Here is a 21,279-nt window from a genome sequence, read left to right as displayed (position 1 = left end):
ATACTCTGCATCAGTTCATCTATGTTGAATTAACACATAAAGATCAGGCCTGGAAATACTGTTGTTATGTTTAAAAGTTTCTCTTTGGATGAATGTGTGCAAATGGTCCCCACCTCTACCAGATGGTTTAACCCAAAACAATTTTTTTTTTGCCTTTTATGTCTTATGTAAAAGCAATTACTTGGATTTTATTCTGAGTCTAGATATTTCCCTGACTTGTCAGATACCATTAAGGCAGAGTTGTTGTTAAGCATCGTTCAAATGGTGATGATGGGTCCTGAAGGTACAGTAGTTTGGGTTTTAAAGGTTTTTTTTCTAGAAAGAAATAAGCAATAAACTGATTGACAAATTAATCAGTAATTATTATAATGATCCATTAACTGGCCATGTTGTGGGCAAAAAAGATAAAGATTTACTGATAGATAAATATTTACCACTTTTTTCTGATATCAACGTAATCAGTTAACTTAAGATTTCTAACACTTGCAAGCAATTTGTGGGAAATTATAATTGTTTCTGTCAACAATTTATTTCCAAAAACTATATTTTCTTTAAGGACAAAAATGGTTTTAAACATGGGTCCTTCAGTCATAAAGCCTGAAAATAGTGTTGGAAAAATAAATGAATAAATAAATAAAATCATAAAAAAGCAAACAGTCAGTCTATGGAAAGATGTGTTTATTTCAAAATATTCCTGTAACACATTTGGGACAAAATAGGCTTGAATACGGTGAATCTGATGCTTGGAAAACAGACCAACAGAGATAGTACATGCTGTACATCAAGAGTTTCTTCAGTAATCAGGTATTGCACGAGTCTCTCATCTAAAATATGTTGTACAGTGAACACTATGCATTATTACTATAGTTGTGGAGTGTGAAAGTGTTTCGCTCTGAGAGTTCAGAGCGCAGCGTTTGCCAAGGACAAGCGGACAGGACTGGCATTCCACATGAGAAATGGTCGTAAGGAGTTCAACTTGAGAATTGTTTTTTTTTTTTTTTTTAACTGTGTGATTCATCACAGGATGGTGGGTCGTTGAGCCCTGGGTGACAGGGACAAGGAGATGGTCACGACTCATCATTAGGCCCCACTTGAGATGAAGGCAGTCTCAGTGCTGACGTCTCAGTGCTGACTCACTCTATAACACACAGCCCCCACCTCGGGGTTACTGGGAATGCACTGAAAATCGCACTTCCTCTTCTGAGTGTAAAGTGATGTCATCATCAGTGCTTTATGTAACCTTTGTTTGTTCTTCTACCTCTGTTTTCTCTAATACAGTACCATGCAGTTTCTATTATCACACTGATACAGTGTTATGTAAATTTACATTGAAGGTAGTCTAAATTGTGTAATCCGTCCAGACTTTGTGCCACAGATTTTTTTTTTTCAGACAAACCAGGGGTGGAAAGTAACTTACTGCGAGTACTCTTGTTACTGCAAGTATATTTTTCAGGGACTTGTTCTTGCTCACAATAACAATGCCGATGAAGTTAAGCTTTAGGTTTAATTAGATTTTAGTCCAAAGGACAGCTGAGGCTGATGGGAATGCCATCAGTTTTACAGTTTTTTAGTCGTAAACCTGATGGTGCTAAAGACGTATCAGGGAATCACCAGATGTATTAAATGATTAATTCCTGGGGAACTATGAATGTCTTGGCAATCCATCCAACAGTTTTTGAGATATTTCATGAAAAACAACAAATGTGAACCTCATGGTGGCGCTAGAGGAAGTTTCATCAAAGTCATTAGGATTCACCAACTGGTCACCATGAATGTCTGTACAATGTTGTGCCAATTCATCCAGTAAATGTTGAGATATTTCTTTTTTTATAGTTATTGTTTTGGTGCTTTTTATTATAATTGCAGTGAGAGAGAGGGCCAGAAAAGTTGGGGAGAGAGAGAGTGGAGAAAGTGTTGGACTGACTGACCATATAGAGTGTAAGTGCTCTGGGAAATCTTCAAAGTGCTACTATTTTACTTAAGTAGTTAATCACTCTGCTTCAGTAACAAGTAAGTCAAGTAGGATGGCACAGTAGTACTAACACTAGTCACTTTCCACCTCTGTACACAACTGTTAATGAGGGGATGAATCTCAGCTTCATTGTGTGCTTCAGGATGCAGCTTGGTTGCTCATAAAGGGAATGTCTAAGTCTCTACATTATTGATCAGTGCCTCGTCTACTGCCTTACAAAGGGTCTCCGTCAGCTGTAACTACATGCAGAAATGACTCCGGTACATGAATCACAGAGACGAGGACGGACACATCAGGAGTCACACCATGTGCTTATTTGGTAGGTACGGTAAGTTACATACATACAACATGTTTTTTTCATATACAGCAGTAAAGAGCAGTGCTCGGTCTAGACTAGATGCTTTGGAGGGCAGAGGGGCACATGTAGATGAGTGTGTAAGGCATGACTGGCTGTTCTGGACAAGAGAAGGGATTTGAACAGGGCGTCTCAGGGGAGGGAAAGAAGTAGGGAGAAGGAGGGTGGCTCCACTTCTGCAGCTCTCTCCTCACACCACTTCTTTCTCTTTGTCCTCTCCCCCTGTTACTCTCTTTTATTCTCTCTGTCTGTGCTTCAGTGCGGCTCATGTGTTACGTTTGCACATGCTGGATCGCAGCATCAGAGTGCACTCCTGAGGGACTTCTGGGTTTTCAATCATGCGTTGCCACAGCCGCTGTTCCTCCCCGTATGAATCCATCCAGTCTACCTCGTTCCCGTAACTTTTGCCTTCAGGGGAAAAACAATGACATAAAGATTTGTTTTACTTTGTTAGAACTACCAGAGAGCCCTGAGGAGATAAACACTCCCTCGGCACTCCACTCAGTTTTTATTATTTGGTTAATAATCAAATAATTAATTTAAATTAAAAAAAATAATTATTTGATTAATAATAAAAACTGAGTGGAGTGCCGAGGGAGTGTTTATCTCCTCAGGGCTCTATATATCTGTAATTAATGTCAAATTTTGTAAATGAAAGGATGAACAGAGTATCGTTTGTGTACAACTGTGGGACCACAAATTCATATAAGCCAAATCCAGAATCCTGCACAGGCATTTTCAATCTACACAGGTTCAAAAACAAATACATTTAAATAATTTTTACAATTACATTTTCAACCCTACAAGTCTATAACAGAAGAATAAATCACGGGCAAAGCCTGTACTGTGCGACAGTGGAGAAATCTGAGTAAGTACAAATGAAATAGGCCATCGTGCCCTCTTATCCAAGCTTTGAAAACAAACACATTTTGTCAATTTAAAGGGACAGTTTAGACATTTTCCAAAATGCACACATTCACTTTCATTGTCTTGCCTGTGGGAGAAATATAAAGCTGGAGCCAGCAGTTAGCTTAGCTTAGCTCAAAGACTGGAAAGTGGGGTTTAAACTGTACAAAAACTGATCGTATATTGGGGGTTTGTGCTGACTATTTGTTGACCTGGTACAGCAGCACTTGAGCTTTAGAGGTGCTGGTGGAGGGTTGATTTTGTTACCTTTGGAGAGGCTAGCTGTTTCCCCCGGTTTCCAGTCTTTATGCCAAGCTACGGTTACCTACTGGCTCCAGCATCATATTTATTGTACAAACATGAAGGTGATTATCATCCGCATCTTGGCATGAAAGCATATAAACACATTTCCCAAAATTTTTAATATAATTTAATTATATCAAAATTGTACTTGAGAACAGTAATTGAGAGAAATAGTTTTCACTTTCTATCACAGTCTATAATATTCAGAATAAATACTACTTAAATTGTTCATCTTGCCTTCTTTTCCAGGCTTTGGAGAGAACGGTAAAGTGACTCAAAATTGAGGAAGCAAATTAATCTGTATGCCAGAATACTTCAGGGTTTTGTTGAGCTACTTCATGGAAAACAGACACTTAAATAATTATAATATGTACAATAGAAGAGAAAATAGGCCTCACTTTCCATTTCCTCCAAATCACCCAGCTCTCAAGCAACCTGTTTCCTCTGAATATTTTTCAGTCTGCCAACCTCAATAGCCAGAGGATGAATACCAGCTCTCAGTTGTGCAGCTTAAGATTTTTGGTTTCCAGACAAACAAGATGAACAGATTCAGGACTTTTGTTTGATATACATATATGTCTGTGATTTAGGTTTTTATGTTTTACTGAAGCCATTTTTCTTTAAACTTGAATAAAAGGCTGCTTTATGGTTTAAGCACTGAAGCACGAATTAGACATTCAGCATTCGGCTTCATCAAAGTTGCTGTCAAGCACTTTAGTCCACAGAGAACGGTTCAAAAGGTTTTTTACCATCGTATTTGAAATTCTGTGCAAGACATTGACCTTTTAAGAGTAAAAAAAAATTGTGTGAGGTTGTATCACATACTAACAAAGTCTAACCAGATATTTTTCTTTCTACCTGTGCCAGCTCCCAGCCTGACTCCTCCCAGGAAGACGTTGCTGGCCAGAGCCTCTTTGTCCCACACGGTGAGCTCCAGGCAGACGTTGTTGAGGTCTCCTGGCTGCAGGCCGCAGTAGGTGAAGGTGTGGTTCCACTGTGGGTTCACTGTGCGTCGCTCCACCGCTGTCTTGTGCTTGGTTGACTTGTTGCTGTCAGGGAGAAGGTACCTGGGGTAAAAAAATGAAAAAAAAAAAAAAATCAACTTTACTGCACAATATTCAGGCCGTGGTTTTGTTTTTGTTATGTAACAACAAAGAGGCATCTCACCCTTTTACAAAAGGATCGGAAGTGCCTCCAGACTTGACAGCAGTTAGATTTTTTGCTCCTTTGACTAGCAGTTCAACCATGCCCCCTTTAGGCAGAGTGAAGCTGCTCGTCTTCTTGCCTTTCAGGAATCCCTTCTTCACTGAGGGGGAGAGAAGCAGACAGAGAGGAATAACAAACAGACGTCAACTCACAGGTTCAGGTTCATTTATGTGACTTCTGAGAGACAAAACTTGTTTGTGCTTTACACGTGGAAATTATATGCACAGACATACACATACATAGACAAGCACATGCACTCAGGAAATGTACTTATGATGATGAGCTGGTGTAAACAAACCATAAATGAGTGAATAAGTTAATAAATTGACTCCAACTGAAAAATGTTGAAAAAAGTAAATCAGAATCAAAAACAAATCAATCACAACTGCATGTAGAGGCATACACGTTTTAAAATAACACTTAGAACAATCAACTATTTTAATTTTCATTTAACTTAAATATAAAATAAATATTCAAAATCCTGCAACATATATAACATTACAAAAACAGATCATAACTCTGAGTGTCTTCAGGACAAGTCTCTGACTGTCTTTGAGTGGTCCGGCCAAACCTGACCTCAATCCCATAAAACATCTGAGGAGAGACCTGGATATGGCAGTTCAGACACTTCCCATTCAATCTGACAGAGCTACAGATGATCTGCCATGAAGAATGGGATAAACTGCACAAATCCAGGTGCAAAGCTTTTACAGACTTACCCAAGAAGACCCAAAGCTGTAACTGCTGCCAAGGGGGCTTCAATAAAGTACTGAAGTACTGAAGTAAGGGTCTGAATAGTTTAGTTTGATTTTTAGAAAAATGAAAATTTTATCCATTCAAAATGAAATCTACCACACAGTAAAGTGTGCAAAAAGTGGAGGGGTCTAAGGTGACTGTGTAGCTTCAATTAAGTTTTGGAACAACCTGATAAAGAGTGTAATGAATATGATCAAGGTATTTTATTTTTGATTTAACCATCAGATTTGTGTTATCTCTCTTAAAAGAGTTTGATTTTACATCCTGACACAGTTTAATACACCACGAGTTGGAACATAATATATAATATAATATAGATTGGTTATGGTTATGTTTGCCAACCCTTGATCCAGATGTTTTATCCAATTACAGACCCATATCCAACATCCCCTTCATTTCTAAAATCCTTGAAAAAGTAGTTGCAAACCAGTTATAGTCTCTACTATTGTAAGGACCTGACCTTACCCTTTAAAGACTGATGATTTGACTCTCCACAAATAAAATTAAATTGAAATAATCACAGTTATGACTGTACCTTGCACTTGGTCCAGAGGCAGCATGAGGTTCTTCTCTGCAGGTATATACTTCAACACCACCGTCAGTTCCCCTTTATACTGTATTGTGGAGTCTATACTGCTCTCCACCTACAAAGACACCATTCACACTCCTCTCAAACACTTGTCTTTGTAAGTGTTTGTATAACACAGAAGAAGAAGATAACATGTGTACATCATGATTCTGGTTCCTACCTTTGGCTGCAGAGAGTACCACTCCTCTATCTGGGAATCAAACTCCCAGGTGTCAAAGGTCAACTCCACTTCTCCGAGGAAGCTGTTGTGTCCGAACCGGTCGTGGTGCCACACGGAGATCTGCAGGGTTCGAGTCTCCAGCTGCGAGTGGCTGATCACATACTGTGCACCACAAGAAAAAATGAGCTTGATGATGAAATGCTTTGAATCCAGCTATGGGTAGAGTTCATCGAATAAACAGTGAAAGTTACCCTCAGATTCTCATTGAAAACAGGGTTGATGGTGTTGGTCTTAATGCTCGTCTTCCTCTTGCTCTGTCGTGACGTATCTGGCAGCAGGTAAGTCTTCACATAACTGCCATGAAAACAACACGCTGACTCAGTTGTGCTGCAGGAGATCCCATACACATTGTTCCTGACCCTACTTTATTACAGCAGATCGTTACACTGTCAATCAATCAATTTTGAGGTCAGCATCAATATAATTATTTGAGAATAATATATATCAATTTTCTTTCATTAAAATGTCAGTGTTTGGCAACAATCCATCAAACTGATATCACTTCAGCAGTATATTTAACAGACAACTCAAAAAGAAATCATTATAAATAATAACTATAAAAAACACAACAAAAATACTGTATATGAAACTTCAATTCATGTACACAAATGTCTCCAACATTTTACGAAATACACGATTTTCCCTTTCTTATGAGCCACCAGATGAAAAGGTTGATATTGACTTAGTGGTAACTGTAATGAAATACAATTTAAATATGTATCCAAACCCTTTGTTTGTGTACATAATGAATTATTTTCATATCACTTCCTAATAAGGCACGCTTTAAAAAGGTTTTATGTGTTGTTAATAATGGCTAAATAATTTATTGATGCTTTACAAATAAGTTAAAACCATTTAAGGATGTGAAACATCACAGTGTTTCTGACACCTTCCACGACACCGGGGCTGACGAACAAGAATATTTCCCAAACTGTCTTTCTTTAAGTGATGAAATACATAATAAAAATGTAGCAAATAAAATGTTTAAAACCAAAATGAATGCACTGTATTTTGTTTTTAATATACCTTCTATACCGCAATGAATCTCCAATGAGCAAATATCAGCTGTTATTATCAGGCCTCCCAATATATTAAATAAACACTTAAAATCTCGGCATTGTGTCAGTGTTTTGTGTTTGTGTGTCTTACGCATCTGTGCGTTGCCTCCTCTCGTCTCCTGTTGCCAGGTTGTGACACTCTTTGACCAGGACATTGAGAGCACCAGTTTTGTAGCTGTAGCTGATGTTCAGCAGGATCTCACCGCTCACCCTGGCGTTGCCATAGTCACCAGTCTCACTGTACATACTCATCATGCTGTTTATACTACTCTGTAAGAGAAAAGCGGGAGAAGAGAGTTGAAGAGGTGGGGAAAGAAGAGCAACACAAGCAAAGAAAAGAAGGGAGAGAAAGCTGGAGACAACAGCAACTTCTGAAGTGGACAAAGTGATGAAAGATGGTAGAAATAAAACATGTGCAGCATTTGAATGGAATAAAATCTGTGGTAATACACAGTAAGATTAAGAGCCTATACCACTGAAAATTTTACATCACTACTACTGGATCCCCAGATGGTTGTACACTGAAGATGTAAAAGATTCAGTGGCCTGCTGGACATATAGGGGAGATTACAACATAGCCTTCCTGATATAGAGTGTCATAAGGTTTACTGGGAAAAAAACAAAAAAAATCCATAAAACATGCACTGTGGACCAATGATACACAGTTATATTGCGCAGACAACAATTTTATAGTTTGTATTATGTCCACAAATCAAGGTATTATCTGTGTTTCTGGGCCAAGACAGCAATAAAACATTATTATCATTCTTGACTTATGCAAATTATTCTCTGAAACTGAGAGACGTCTGTAATGTCTCCTTTTCAGGAATGAATGACAGTGTTTGGAAAGGTTAGTGCACATGAAAGGATTTGATGTGTCAGATAGGACATGAAACAGAGCTATTACCCTCATGTGATCTAAGGATAAAAGTACATTAGTGACACTGCTTTGTCGATCAACCTGCCAGTGATTTTTTCCAACCTATTAATCAATTGGTCTTTGAAATGTCAAATTTATGAAAAATGCCTGTTACAATTTTTTAAAGCACCAGGTTTCATCTTCAAATCGCTTTTTTGTCTGACACTCAAAAGATGTTTAATTTACTGTCAGATAAGACGCAGCAAAGCAGCAAATAATCACAACTGACAAACTGGAACTGGATCTAATTACTTCATTTCTGATTTAAAAGAAATGTGATTGCTGATTAATTTTCTGCTGCTGAGTGAATTGCAGAGTCATCTCTGCTCCGATTGCAAGCCATAAAATATGATGTGAGGCAAATGTGAGAAAAGGAACATGAAGTATGAAGTATATAATTAGAAGAATAGATGGGAAAATTAAGAAAAACCCGAAATGCAAACAAGTGACATGCAGTAAAAACTCCAGAAGCGTGAAACTTGCTTATAATTTCATCTTATTATTACCAGCTCCATCCAGAAAGTTAACTTTGTGTACACTGTGTTGGTAAAACAGTGAAGAGTATTAACCTGTGTGTCTGCACCTCCTGAATTTTATAAATTGCCAATTTAAAAAGTAAAAATTCTTCCATGACAAACTAAAGAGCTTGAGGACCACATTTTTCTACCTCATATTATGAACCTGCCAAATCTATTTCATGAACAAAAGACTCGAGACCATTACAACCACAGCAGGTAATTATGTCTGGAACATTTCTTGGGAAGCAGACAAACATGACTGCTGTAGCTCTGGACAGGATTTAACTGGTATAATCCACTGATAATAATATTCCTGTCCAGGGAGTACAGAAGTCAAAAAGGCAGAATTGAGCCACACTGTGCCTCTTCTACTGGAAAGTCTACTTCATTTATTTCCAGCAGGGAGCCAGTGTGATAAATGACTACTTTAATGTGAAGGGCTTAGACTTAATGGAAATAGACGTAGCTAAAATCACATTAAAAAGGCAATGATGGGCACAAACACACACTGAACATGCAGGTTCATTCAGAACATACTGGTATATTCAGGAGAAATCAGTATATATTATTGAATGCTTGTGCTCTCACATTGCACCTTTACTGTTCTATAATGGAGCGGTGAATATAAATACATGCGCAAACGTGGAAGAGGAGACTCACAGTCTCAGCATCCGAGTCGGGGACATTGAGGTACCCCCACCTCCTCTCTGAGCCAGGAGTGGAAGACTAGCAGCCGATTCATTTAAGAGACAGAGAGAGATGAGAGAGAGGAAGGAAGGCGTAAAAAGAGAAGAAGGAGAGAGATCTGAGCTCTTTGATGTGTTAGTGATAGAGGCAGACCCCCGAGCACAGACCCCCGGCCCCCGAGGAGGAGCTGCAGAAACCCCGTCTACAGCAGCACAGCCAGAAACCACATTACACACGGTTACCATGGTGATTATCAGATGAAACCACAGAGATTACAACTCATCTGGAATCGGCTGTGAAATCGACATGGACGGACTGGACACACGCACACAGGGCAAGAGTCAAAATGAGAGCGATGTGTGTGCTCTTCCAGGATGTTTACTATTTCTATCAAATTATTATATATCTTAAAAATGTGTGTATTTGCAGCCAGGGAAGCAGTTGGATGAACGGCCTTTCACCTCTCAAGTGAAAGGCTTCTTCACTTGAACTGATGAAGCGTTTTGGTTGAGAGGAAAAACGTCTTCAAGAACCTCAAGCAGGTCCAGTTGCTTTCATACAGCTTTTAGAAATACAACAACCTGGGCGACTGAGATTCATCATCACAGACAAACTGCCCTATACTGTATAATAAAGACTCATGTAGAGCAGTAAACTGAGATTTCAGGCACTTACAAATCATCATCACTTTGTGACATCACTGACAGCTGTGGAGTCACGCATTCATCATTTTCACATCTGTAACATGCAACATATTGCACTGTGGTTTTGTTATCAGAAAGCACTTTTTTTCAGTCTACTGCTGAATATTTGACAGCCCTATAATAAAATGGAAATGGACACTGCAATAATGTTGGACAGTAAATGTAGATGGTTAATAGAGAGTGGCTTAGGACCTGGCCTAAGTACAGTACCTAACTCTTCCAAGATCATTATTCAAAAATATATATTTGTTGCTCATTTTCACTCACCAGTAAAATGGTATCGATAGAATAAAAATAAAGGCTTCTCTAAAAAAAAAAACACTATCTGACAGATGATGGAAACAGCAGTGTGAAATAAATGGCACTGACACCATGTCAGTTTTGCTTTCATTATCCACCCAAAACCATCCATGAAGTGAATCATGTAACATTAGAGCTTGATTCAGTGACAGATTGAACTATCTGTATAACGCCCCTCGTCATCTCCTTTCACTTCCATTCATACGACCAACAGCAGCTCGCTGATGGCTGTTATGAGATGACATAGTAAATGTGACAGGCAGCACGTCTGCCTCGTCTGTTTACCTACGCACTTCTCAAATGACACACTCACACTCTCACAGACACAAACGCAGACCGCTGAAGGTGGTATGAGTCCTGACGCAAGACAATTATTCAGGTCGTTTGAATAACTGGATTTTCTGCCAAACTAAGCACCGCACACTTGTTTGAGGGGGGTGTCATTACGTTACCAGGTCAACCTTGCTCAAGACCTAAATGTAAACATGGGAAAGTTAAGTAAAAAGCGTAAATATTTAACATGTGTAACTGTTAAATGTAACCACGAAGACAGCTTTTGTTTTTATGTGGTGTTGTTTTGAGATTTCCATAATTTCTGCCTCCAACCCAGTACAACAGATTGAAATATAACATTTCGACAGTTCATCTCTTCCCAGAGTTAGTGTCCCTGTGACTCTTGACAATCAACAACAGAACATCACATTTAACAGGAGCTGTTTCTCTGCGAAGGGGAAAGTAGTTACAATAAAAACAGTTTAAAGCAACGTCTGTGGATGATCCAACAGAGAGATGTTGCTGTCACAGCTTTAGAGTTCACATGAGGGCCTGTTGTTGTTAATGTTGTTGAGATGTAACGTTGTATCTTTTGTTTTTATTGGGCTGATAAATTACATCCTTTGCATGGGTGTTTTAAAAAAAAAAAAAAACTAACTACCTCGCACAAAATTTAAAGCTGCATATATAGCAATAAGTTATCTTCTTTCTCAAACATCAGATATGGAGCAAGAGAGGAGTCACATCTATGTCCAATATTCCCTCTCCTTTTAGCTCTTTTTTTGGTCTCCTGAAGGAAATATCTGGCTCTTTCGCGGCTAAATGCTCCACTGTGTTCACCAGCTAGTTGCTGTAACTTTGTCTATCACCGGTTTGATGCTGGGCAGGTAGTGTACTGTGGATTTATGAAAGCTTTTCTACTGAACACAGCCACCTGTTGCAGCTAAGAATTATGATGAAGGCGTAAAAAGTGAACAAAAGCAGTACATTTTTTAACTGGAAATCCAAAACAGTAGACTTTAAGGTGCCAAAATGCTCTTTAGATCTAAGGGGAACTGCAGTTAGTTGATAATTCTCTGTGGTGCCCCTGTCACATTATACACAGTCATTTAATCCATTGTTGATTAAAAAAAAGAAGCTTTAAATGTATTATTTTCTGTGAGCATCACAAAAGAAATTCCTCTTAAATCCACTTTTTCAAGGTGAAGAAATAAGTTAAAAAGACAAATATTTCCAAATAAGACCAAAACTCTTATGGATGAAATTTCAATAACTTTACACAACATAAAAACTAACTTAATCTACATAAAACACATTTCTGCAAAACACATCATTCTCATAAACAAAGCAGTAATCTTTCACATTATCACACTAGAAGTCAAGTTAGTTTATGTAAATGCAGCAGGCTTCCTAAGCGTGCTGCAGGTGTTCGTGACACAAGCTGTCCCCTGGCCCCACAGCTCGCACTATGTTTACACAGTCAACACTGGAGCATACAGCCTTGACTCATGCATCAGGTGATAGTGAGCATATGTGTGTATACAAAGTGTGTATATACATGTTTGTGCTGCATATGAGCATACAGTACTTCCTGCAATTTTTTGTTATTACTGTGTTTGCGCTAGCTTCAACATGGGTGTTACCGTTGACACTGCGTTGCTGAGGCGTCGACCGGCAGGCTTGCTGTGGGCCGACATCAGGGCATCAATGTCTTCCTCCGCATCCTCATCAGAAAACTCCTGCGGATGACAGCGTTCAGATTTAATCAAAAGGGAAACAGCATCTGGGAAGCTGGCTAGTGTCTTTGTACTTGGCAGTTTTTTTTTTTTTTCTCGACACAGCAGCTCTGTGTGGGTGGATGCAGCAAGCTTCCACAAATTCAATCAGACAAGTCAGGACAGAGTGTGGCAATTTGTTTACTCACTTGTCACGCGCAAAATCATAGTGTCGTCGGGTTTACAGTAAACTTGAGCATGAATGAATGAGTAGTTTTATTTAAAATCATGTGTGTGTCGGAGTAGGGCCATGTGCTCGTGTTTCTGTGAGGTGCTTTGAATGCAAATGAACACTCGGTAAACACAGGAGACAAAGCAACCCCTATACTGACCACCACATCCTCCACCTGTATTAAGCTTACAGCCGTTTAGATGCTTGTCATGCTCTTTGAAGTGGGCTCTGAAGTGAAATTAACATTCAGCACCACATCTGACACATCACGATGAGCCACAGTCCCTGAGCTCGATATGGAAATACAGTATAGTATAGTAGCTGTATGGATTCAAAAAGGGGCATGGAGTGAAAATTCAGTCTGTAAATCTCACTCTACAAACCTTTTGCTGTGATTGGAATCTGTGGTGAAGCTGCTGCAGAAATCAAATGAGTGATCAGCGGGTGCGGACACAGCTGAAGGAGGAAGAGGGGATGGATTGATCCCACTTACTGTTTCGTTAAGCCCGGGAACTGAACGGCTTCTGAGACTGAAGGCGTCGTCACTGGGATCAGAGCCTGGAGCTGATAGATCCATCTCTGAGCGACAGTGATCTGGTGTGGGAGAGAGGAGAGGGAGATGGGGGATGCAGAGGAGGAGGAGAAAGGGCAATAATTTAATTTTCTTGGCAGTTAATGTGCAAGAAATGCAGCGTGTTTGACATTTGAACCTATTTCATCAGGCTCGTTTGAGATGAGCTGCATCTCGTCCTGAAAGAGGACGAGGACACTCACATACCATTTATATCCAGACCTTATTCATAAAATGTCAACAAAGCAAACTATTCAGCTTTTACTCAGTCTCCAATAACTGTTGCTTCAGTAATGTTCTTCTATATAACAGTGGGGACTATTAAAATGGATATTTAGACTGTCAGGTCTTAACTCCAGATCTCATGATTCTTAAAAAATCAGCGAAGTAATACACATATTGTTGACTACAACAATCATAGTCTGTCTGTAGTTTAAATTGAATCAGCCTCACTGACACAACATTTATTCTGTTGACAGAAAAAAAAAACCCTTCATAGTCCAAAATCACACAAACAAAATCAAATTTTCTTCAGTTTAACAAAATGTCACATTGTTGATCCAACATCTAAACCGATCAGCTCTTAGGTCAGACGTTTCCCACCATGCCCTGAGGTCCTCACTCAGTCAGTAGCGAGCAACTGCGGTGCCTGGCTCAAAGAACAGCAGCTGCCTCGATGTCAGGAGGTTATCGCTGCCTATGTTTGGGTGACATGAGAGCAAGTTGGGATCAAGCCGGAAAGAAAATTTAATCGACATCGTCGGTGAGCAAGCCTGACGCCTGACATTAGCTCTCAAAGTCACAAGAGGGAGTCTCAAGGCTGGGAGTCGATCATATCATATCATTGCTTACTCAATATTTATATACTTTTTTGCTGCCTTAAACAAACACCAATTCCCATAATTCCCTAGACCGGCAAACATACAAGATTAGCCCTTATGCTAACCTTGAATGTATTGTATTTGTGAAAATACTGGATTTTATTTTGCCTTTTCAGATATGTCAACAGTTTGTTCTTTTCACTAAAGTTGGAGATATCCGAGTCAGAAATTCCCAATATCTCTGATTCAGAATTACAGGTTAGAGACCGGCGTGAACGGTTTTCCCCCTCATAATAAAGGGCTTTTTAAATGAATGAACACATTAAGGGATATCTAGGCACCATATGAAACACCTTTACCTAAGATTAAGGGGGGGTTTGTATGTTTTCAGGGATATTGTAAGGGACTTGTTGACGTGGTTAGTGATGATTGCAGTTCACATACAGCAGATAAACTCACTGTTTAATCTATTAATTGCACTTTAGCTTACGTGTTTTTCAGAAAGGCTGAAAAAAGACTGTTTGTGTAAACAAATGAGATGTTAATTATTAAGCGTCAGAGCTCGAAGACATACATTTGAACTTTGGAGATAACCGTATGTGTTCCTCCCACTTCCAGTCTTTACGCCAAACCACGTGTGAAGCAAATAATTGCCTCCAGCTCTGACTCTATACTTAACACTGACATGAGCTCGATGTCTTCTCATCTAACGCGCGCAAAATATTAAAATAATCCTTTAAATATATAAAGTACATACACAGGAAGGAAAAAAAAGAGAGAGAGATGGGCGACCAAATGGCCATGTGGTTGGGGAGCATACCACATGGGAGCACTGAGTTTGATTCCTGGCCGTCTGGACCATTTGCTCGTTCCCCTACTGCTAAAATGGCCAAAAATAAAGTGTAAGTGATAAAGTAACGTGAGTAAATAAGTGTTAAATAATCTTTCAGAGGGCAAAGCTGCAAAACTGGGTTTAAAACTGCAGGAGGCAGTTTTACAGCAAGTCTTGTCTGAGATTTACAAACAGTCTGAAGACCAGAGGACTTGTCCAGGGACAAACTGTATCTTTGGATCACATCAACAATATAGTCAAGGACAAGCCTATAAGTGAAATTATAGTACTAGAAGTTTAAAATCTATCCTAAAACTGGAAATACAGTGCTACAAAACAAAATGGTTTCATCTTCATACTGTTTTGAATTTATGGTTGGACACATCTGTGGGCGAGTCGAGATCCTCTCTCAGCAGTTTCCAGCTAACGACTCTAATCAGAGCCACTTTAAAATCTTGACACACCTCTTAGCAGCTGTTACCAACAGAGATAAAAAGGTTTTACACTGAGAGAGACAAAGTGGAGGAGATTATACTTAAAAAAGGGGCGAGCTCCACAGATAAAGAGGAGCAGCAGAAAGTGACGGGGAGCGTAAGTTAATAGTGTAATTGGTGTAGACGTGACATCTGGCGTATGGAATCATTTCACCCTTTACAAGATACTTAGCAGTAGGAGAGGGGCCTGAGTGTTTTTGCACAGCCCCGATTACACTGTCAAACATCACCTCTGATATGAAACTGCTGCCACTAACACATCTTCAAACTGTGACTCAGATATTGAAATGTTTGTGCGTGAGCTGTGAAGCTGTGAGTCCACAGCAGGAGTCAAGTCACTTAAATTTGGGGGTGGGGGTGGGGGGCAAGAAGGAACTAGAGTGAGTGAGTTGTAATGGAGATACCTGATGAGACCGAGGCCCTTGACACAGAAATGGTGGGAGTGCCAGAGTTCCTCCTGTGATTGCCGGCAGCTTTCTGCTCAGATGCACTGTCACTGGAGGGTAAACTGGCAACGCTCTCCGCTCCATCAGGCTGAGTGCAAAAATACACACCAACACTGTTCAAATAATATTATAACCCAGACAGTTACCTCCAGTGTGTTGCTGTATGTGTGTTTTTGTGTGTGTGTGTGTGTGTGTGTGTGTGTGTCAGTTGCTGACCCTGACCCTCCGGTTGTCGCTGGGAGTGGACGATCTGTCTGAAGTTTGGGATCGCAGGTTGTTGGGTACTGTGGGCATCCCTGAGGACTCGGTGGCCACCGCACCGCCCCTGAAATCCAGAAAGAAACCAGTTCAACACCATCAACAACATGTATTCAGCACCTGTGAAAGTTCCTTCAAGATGGAGTAACATCCAGTTCCAAGTTTTTAGTCATCGAAACCACTGTGATCAAACCTTTGTGCCTGAAAACGTTCACATTTTGAAGCTTGAATTCTTTGGAAGAAAAAGTTTCTTGCTGTAGACGCTGATATAAAGCTGCACCAGAGATGACACAGTGACATTTGAGACAGTGTGGATCTAAAAAGATAAAAATTGTCCTAATATATGATAAAAGGAGGTGTTTTTTTGCTCGAGGAGACACTGAAAACATTTTTATGGCTTTCTTTGTGTGTTTTGTTTTATTTCCTGGCAAAACACTGTGGAACTGCATTTTGAAAATAATAATAATAGTCAGTGTTGTTGGACACCTGTTTGAACGTGGACTTGGAGCAGAGCGAACGCTTCGTACACTTTGAGCATCTCCATCCGAAACAGATCTGACACTGACACTGTCGACTCCGTTCTCTGGCTTCAATGTGGGTCGGCTGCCTTTTTTATCCATCTTCATCCTTCTACACACACACACACACACACACACACACACAAACAGTCTATTATCTACTATACAGTGGAGATATGCTCTCATGACCATTATTACAGAGTCATTACAGCATTATCATCGTGTTATTATCATTATCATGATCATCTCTGTCACTCAGCTCCACAGCTTCCATCCTGCAAAGGAAATATTCTCTAGTTAGAAATGTATGACCCTGGTGCGTACATTATTTTGTTTAATTATTTCCACCAAGTGAGTTTCTGTCAGTCCGGTTTTCTCTGATTTTAGTGAAATTAGGTGATTATGGGATCAGCCATGATGCAATGGATCCTACTGATGTTGGTGATCACTGACTTTTCCTGAATACATGTGGTACCCAGAGGATCAGTTTTAATGACTTTGGTAAGTTTTTATTTGTGCAGTTTTGTTTTTTTATGACCAAATACCTGAAAATCTTTATTTATTTTATAATCAGCCAGATGTTAGCAGTATACCAAGCTACACTTAGCTAACAGTGTACCTACTAAGCGACAGCCAGTTAGCACAGTCATTCATCCTGTGTCATGATTCAATTTAATACACAACACTGTTTGCTTTGCATGTGTCTTGTGGTCTGTTTTCATTTGTCTCTATTGTACTCTCTATGCATGTATTTCATATTTTATTGGATACAAACCAAAGGCACTTTCACTACCATGCTTACATGATTGTTAAAATCCTGGTTTTATGAATCCTGTGATTGTTGAGCACTGTTCTTATAAGTTTGACAGAGATCTATATTCATGTGCAGATTTGCTTTCACATTATGAAATTATGCACAGGATGCAGGAACACAATTTTCAACATCAAACATTTCTGCAAACAAGACTCATAGTCAGTAAAAATGATTAATATTTATGTTTTATTTATTCATTATTATTTGAATAAACTGTTAATTTACTGTTTTTTTCTTAATGATGGGTTATGTAATGTTTTAGTCAGGAAATACTCAGCAGGCACTGCTCTGATTAAATAATTGCAATTCCCTGAGAGTTTGAAACTGAAGTAGCTCATTTTTTTTGTTAGAAGAGTAGCACTAACATCTATTGTTCATCAGAGCTTGTCTGCTTTTTGTCTGTATGGCTTCTTTGTCTGAAACTCTGTGATGCCTTCAGGAACCATTAGAGTGCAGCCAAGATGTGGAGTGATGTTAGCCGGTACAATCCAATTACTGCTGTGTTGCTGTGCCAAATGTATTTTAAAATGCATTCACGGTCTGAAAAATCAAATGAGCATCCACTTGATCTTTTCTAATGCTTTTGTGCTGAAGTGAGCCCTCAACATGCCGCAGAAATCTTTTAAATTTGAGCTGAGCTGCTGTGCTCTCTCCATCATGCATATTTCACGGTTTCATGTTATGTAATGATTAACCAAGTAAATCCCACTAAATTCAGAATAAGTATGTATTTGCATGAACATAAACTGAGCTGTTGCTCTTGTTCACAACTTACCCTTTCCTCCTGGCACCGTCCATAGCATTGAGAATTGCGCTCCTGTTGGATCTCGGGGTGTCGGGTCTCTCTGACTCAGAAGGGGCTGAAAGGTTCTCTGTAGACTTTTTGTCTGTGGCTTGTGATTAAAAAATAACAAGCCATTAATACAATCAGCATATATCATACACCACCATGCAACAATCAGCCAATCAAGTGGCAGCAGAAAGAGAGAAGTGAGGCCCTACCCAGTATTACTCCGGTGTTCCTAATAATGTGCTCTGTATTTATTATCGTTTGGCTTACAGTTTTACAACTTTGAGTACATTAGTGGTCAGACTCACTGGTCGGGCTGCTCAGGATGTTCTGTTTGATCACGTCACTGCTCAGCACTCTCTGCTCAAAGCGTTTGGACCGCTCCTCTAGGAACCATTCTCCTGTCACCACCTTCAGCTCCCTGCAAACACACAGTCCACTGCTTACTGGGAATTCAGATCCTCAAAACACCAGGTCAACTCACGCTGTTAGATATTCATCAGTCAGTGATCAGTTATCGATCACACTGAAGTGATTTGAGACTAGAAATAAAACCCAACAGCTAATGGATTCTGGAGAACAGACATCGAACCCTCATGTTTACCAGCAGTGTTGTGGTTAGTTCCTAATAATTTCCATTGTGGCTCAGCTGGAAATATCTCACATCACTTTTTTGTCTAGAGTATAAACTCAGTTTCCAGTTTATTAGGTACACCTAGCTCAAACTCATGCAGTCTAATACAACAATCCTGCAATAAATCTTACCTTCATAAAGGTTATAATGTTCAGTTTTTATTGAACTTGTTTTAGAGAATTGTTGATTTAACTGTATGATCATTTTGGTGGAGGCAGTTTGTGGTGCTGTTGAATTGTATTGCGTTATTCAGAGAGGTGCTTTTGTTTCTTTAGCTTACCTCATTGAGATACAGTGAGGGGTGTGGATTTACTGCAGGACTATTGCATAACACTGCACTGGTTTTAGGTTTTCCCAATAAAATGACAAGTGAGCATATTATCCAGTGGTTTATATACAAAATGCCTTGAGGACAGGCCATGAGTGCTGCAAGATTTATTACATTTATTACTTAACCATTTTAATAATATTTCATAATAAAAGACAAGGAGGCATTTGCATCCACTACAATTTCACACATTATGTTTTTAAAATGGAAGAATATCTAAATCATTGCAATAAAAAGTGTTTTAATAATGCCATTATGTAGCCGCTAAGACAGCTCACAGTTGCCTGTTGTCATAGTTACTTAACCTGGATGAAAAGATATGTCATTGTAAACAGAGCAGATACATCTCAGCCCTCAGCTGAAACAACCAAAAGAAGTCAAATTTGATTGTATGGCGACAATGACTTGGCTAATATCTTCTCATGGAGAGGGGAAGGTAGATGTCCAACACTTGAACGCCTCATTTGCAGAAAAAACTAATGCAAATGTGACACTAGTGCTCAATAAAACAAAACCGTCATCTGGGAGAATAGATACTGAAAATCAACTAAGAGGGTTGGCATATGATGTCGTTTGTGAAATTGTGACCTAACTTACAGACACAAAGAAAGATATTTATCCTAACCAAATACCATACTTATGAAGGGAGTACATAAAAGAAATCAGGATGCCATAAAACCACTGGTGTAAACAGCACTGATAGTGTGGGGTTTTTTTGGGTGGATTTTTCCTTGAAGCTTTGGTGATGATCCCAGCACTGAAACACCTGAGGCCCTGACAGATGGAGACAGATGTGGTGTCATTAACCATCTAATCCAAACCATCTGGAGTCCATTCCTCTTCCAAACACTAAACACTGCTCTAGTCCCAGCAGGCATCACACTTACGAGATCTTGGCACAAACGTTACACTTCCACTGGCGTCCATTGGGAGTTGTAACGCGACAGTCGCTGCAGACACGCAGCTGACACTCCTCGCAGAGATCTCCACGGTCGAAAATCAGGCCCAAAGCCTTCAGGCAGCGAGCGCACTGTCGCTCACCCAGCTCCTGGGGCCGACGGGAACCCTTTCGTTTGATCTCCAGCAGCTCATTCTTCAGCTTCCTGTGTGAAAGAAAGAAGAGGAGGACATCAAGAGAAAAGTCAGAATGCGATGGAAATTTGTCGATGGTGACACCAAAGTCCTCACCGTATCCTCTTCTCCTCACGTTTCCTCAGTTTCTCGTCTTTCTGCAGCACCTTCAAGATCATGTCTCTCTCATGTTCCAGCAGAAAGGAGAGATTCAGGTCCTCCTTGACCTCCTCCATTGATCCCTCAGTTAGACCCAGGGAGTGAAAACAGTCAACAAAGATGTTGCATGAAGGGAGTCAGAAGAACTACATTATGATGCAAGGTGTGCCAGTCTCTGCTCTGCTAATGATTGAGTCGTTGTTTGTTCAGCCTTGGCATAGTCTGAACCCCAGTGCCCTACCAGTGGTTCGTCCCTTTAATCTTCTGTTTCTTGGGGAAGCTGACAAGAGGTGGCCACCTTCAGGAATCCTAGACAATGTGAAACAGACACAAGGAAAAATCAATAAAATACAACTGACGTTAAGAACCTAGCAAATGGATTGGCAGTAGAAGTCCAGGTTAATGTGTTAGTCTTTTGGCTGGTGTAAAAAGCATGAATTAAAATAAGACAATGATTTGCAGGATTACAAGGGGAAGCACAAGTAATTGGTAGACATTTGACAGCTCCACAGCAGCTTAACAACCTCCCAATTAGGCTCCAAGCCTGACATTCAGAGCACAACACCCACATTCCTCAGCTTCCATTAGCAAAGCTCTGTCCATCCCTGAAAGTCACGCCATGGCTTATGCTAATTATCTGCTCACCTGCATGTCAACGCACACAGCTACATTAGATGTCTTTGACAGATGCTTTTGTACAAAGAGACTATCTTTGATTCATGCCTGTAGCATGTCTCTAGGGATTGCAATGTCCTTTTATCAGTCACTTTGGTTCAGACTGAAATATCTCATCAGTCCTTAAGAACTACCATGAAATTTGGTGCAAATTT

The 21,279-nt window shown here is 39.8% G+C and overlaps 1 protein-coding gene across 3 annotated transcripts in view; it reads right to left on the bottom strand.

The window, feature by feature from the left end:
* Positions 1 to 663: 663 nt before the first annotated feature.
* The window catches only part of sytl5 (synaptotagmin-like 5), a 42,354-nt gene continuing 21,738 nt past the window's right edge, over positions 664 to 21,279 (bottom strand). Inside the window, exons 2-18 of one of the 3 annotated variants that reach the window (XM_071476923.1) lie at positions 20,408 to 20,758; positions 20,107 to 20,322; positions 18,566 to 18,678; positions 18,243 to 18,360; positions 16,622 to 16,765; positions 16,094 to 16,202; positions 15,836 to 15,965; positions 13,207 to 13,307; positions 12,410 to 12,505; positions 9,463 to 9,528; positions 7,457 to 7,635; positions 6,499 to 6,601; positions 6,248 to 6,409; positions 6,034 to 6,142; positions 4,704 to 4,842; positions 4,395 to 4,603; positions 984 to 2,735 (exon numbers count right to left, since the gene is read on the bottom strand). In XM_071476923.1, coding sequence (XP_071333024.1) covers positions 2,593 to 2,735; positions 4,395 to 4,603; positions 4,704 to 4,842; positions 6,034 to 6,142; positions 6,248 to 6,409; positions 6,499 to 6,601; positions 7,457 to 7,635; positions 9,463 to 9,528; positions 12,410 to 12,505; positions 13,207 to 13,307; positions 15,836 to 15,965; positions 16,094 to 16,202; positions 16,622 to 16,765; positions 18,243 to 18,360; positions 18,566 to 18,678; positions 20,107 to 20,322; positions 20,408 to 20,526 — 2,256 coding nt within the window. In that variant the 5' untranslated portion in view covers positions 20,527 to 20,758 and the 3' untranslated portion in view covers positions 984 to 2,592. Of the gene's footprint in view, positions 2,736 to 4,394; positions 4,604 to 4,703; positions 4,843 to 6,033; positions 6,143 to 6,247; positions 6,410 to 6,498; positions 6,602 to 7,456; positions 7,636 to 9,462; positions 9,529 to 12,409; positions 12,506 to 13,206; positions 13,308 to 15,835; positions 15,966 to 16,093; positions 16,203 to 16,621; positions 16,766 to 18,242; positions 18,361 to 18,565; positions 18,679 to 20,106; positions 20,323 to 20,407; positions 20,759 to 21,279 lie in introns of all 3 variants that reach the window. The other 2 variants (XM_071476931.1, XM_071476939.1) reach the window with 2 other exon arrangements.

This window comes from Trachinotus anak, unplaced genomic scaffold (genome assembly GCF_046630095.1).
Source record: "Trachinotus anak isolate AG129_WGS33_773 ecotype Australia unplaced genomic scaffold, CSIRO_AGI_Tana_v1 ptg000001l, whole genome shotgun sequence".
NCBI lineage: Eukaryota > Metazoa > Chordata > Actinopteri > Carangiformes > Carangidae > Trachinotus > Trachinotus anak.
Note: the sequence above shows the minus strand (reverse complement) of the source record. Positions and strands in the feature narration are given on the sequence as shown.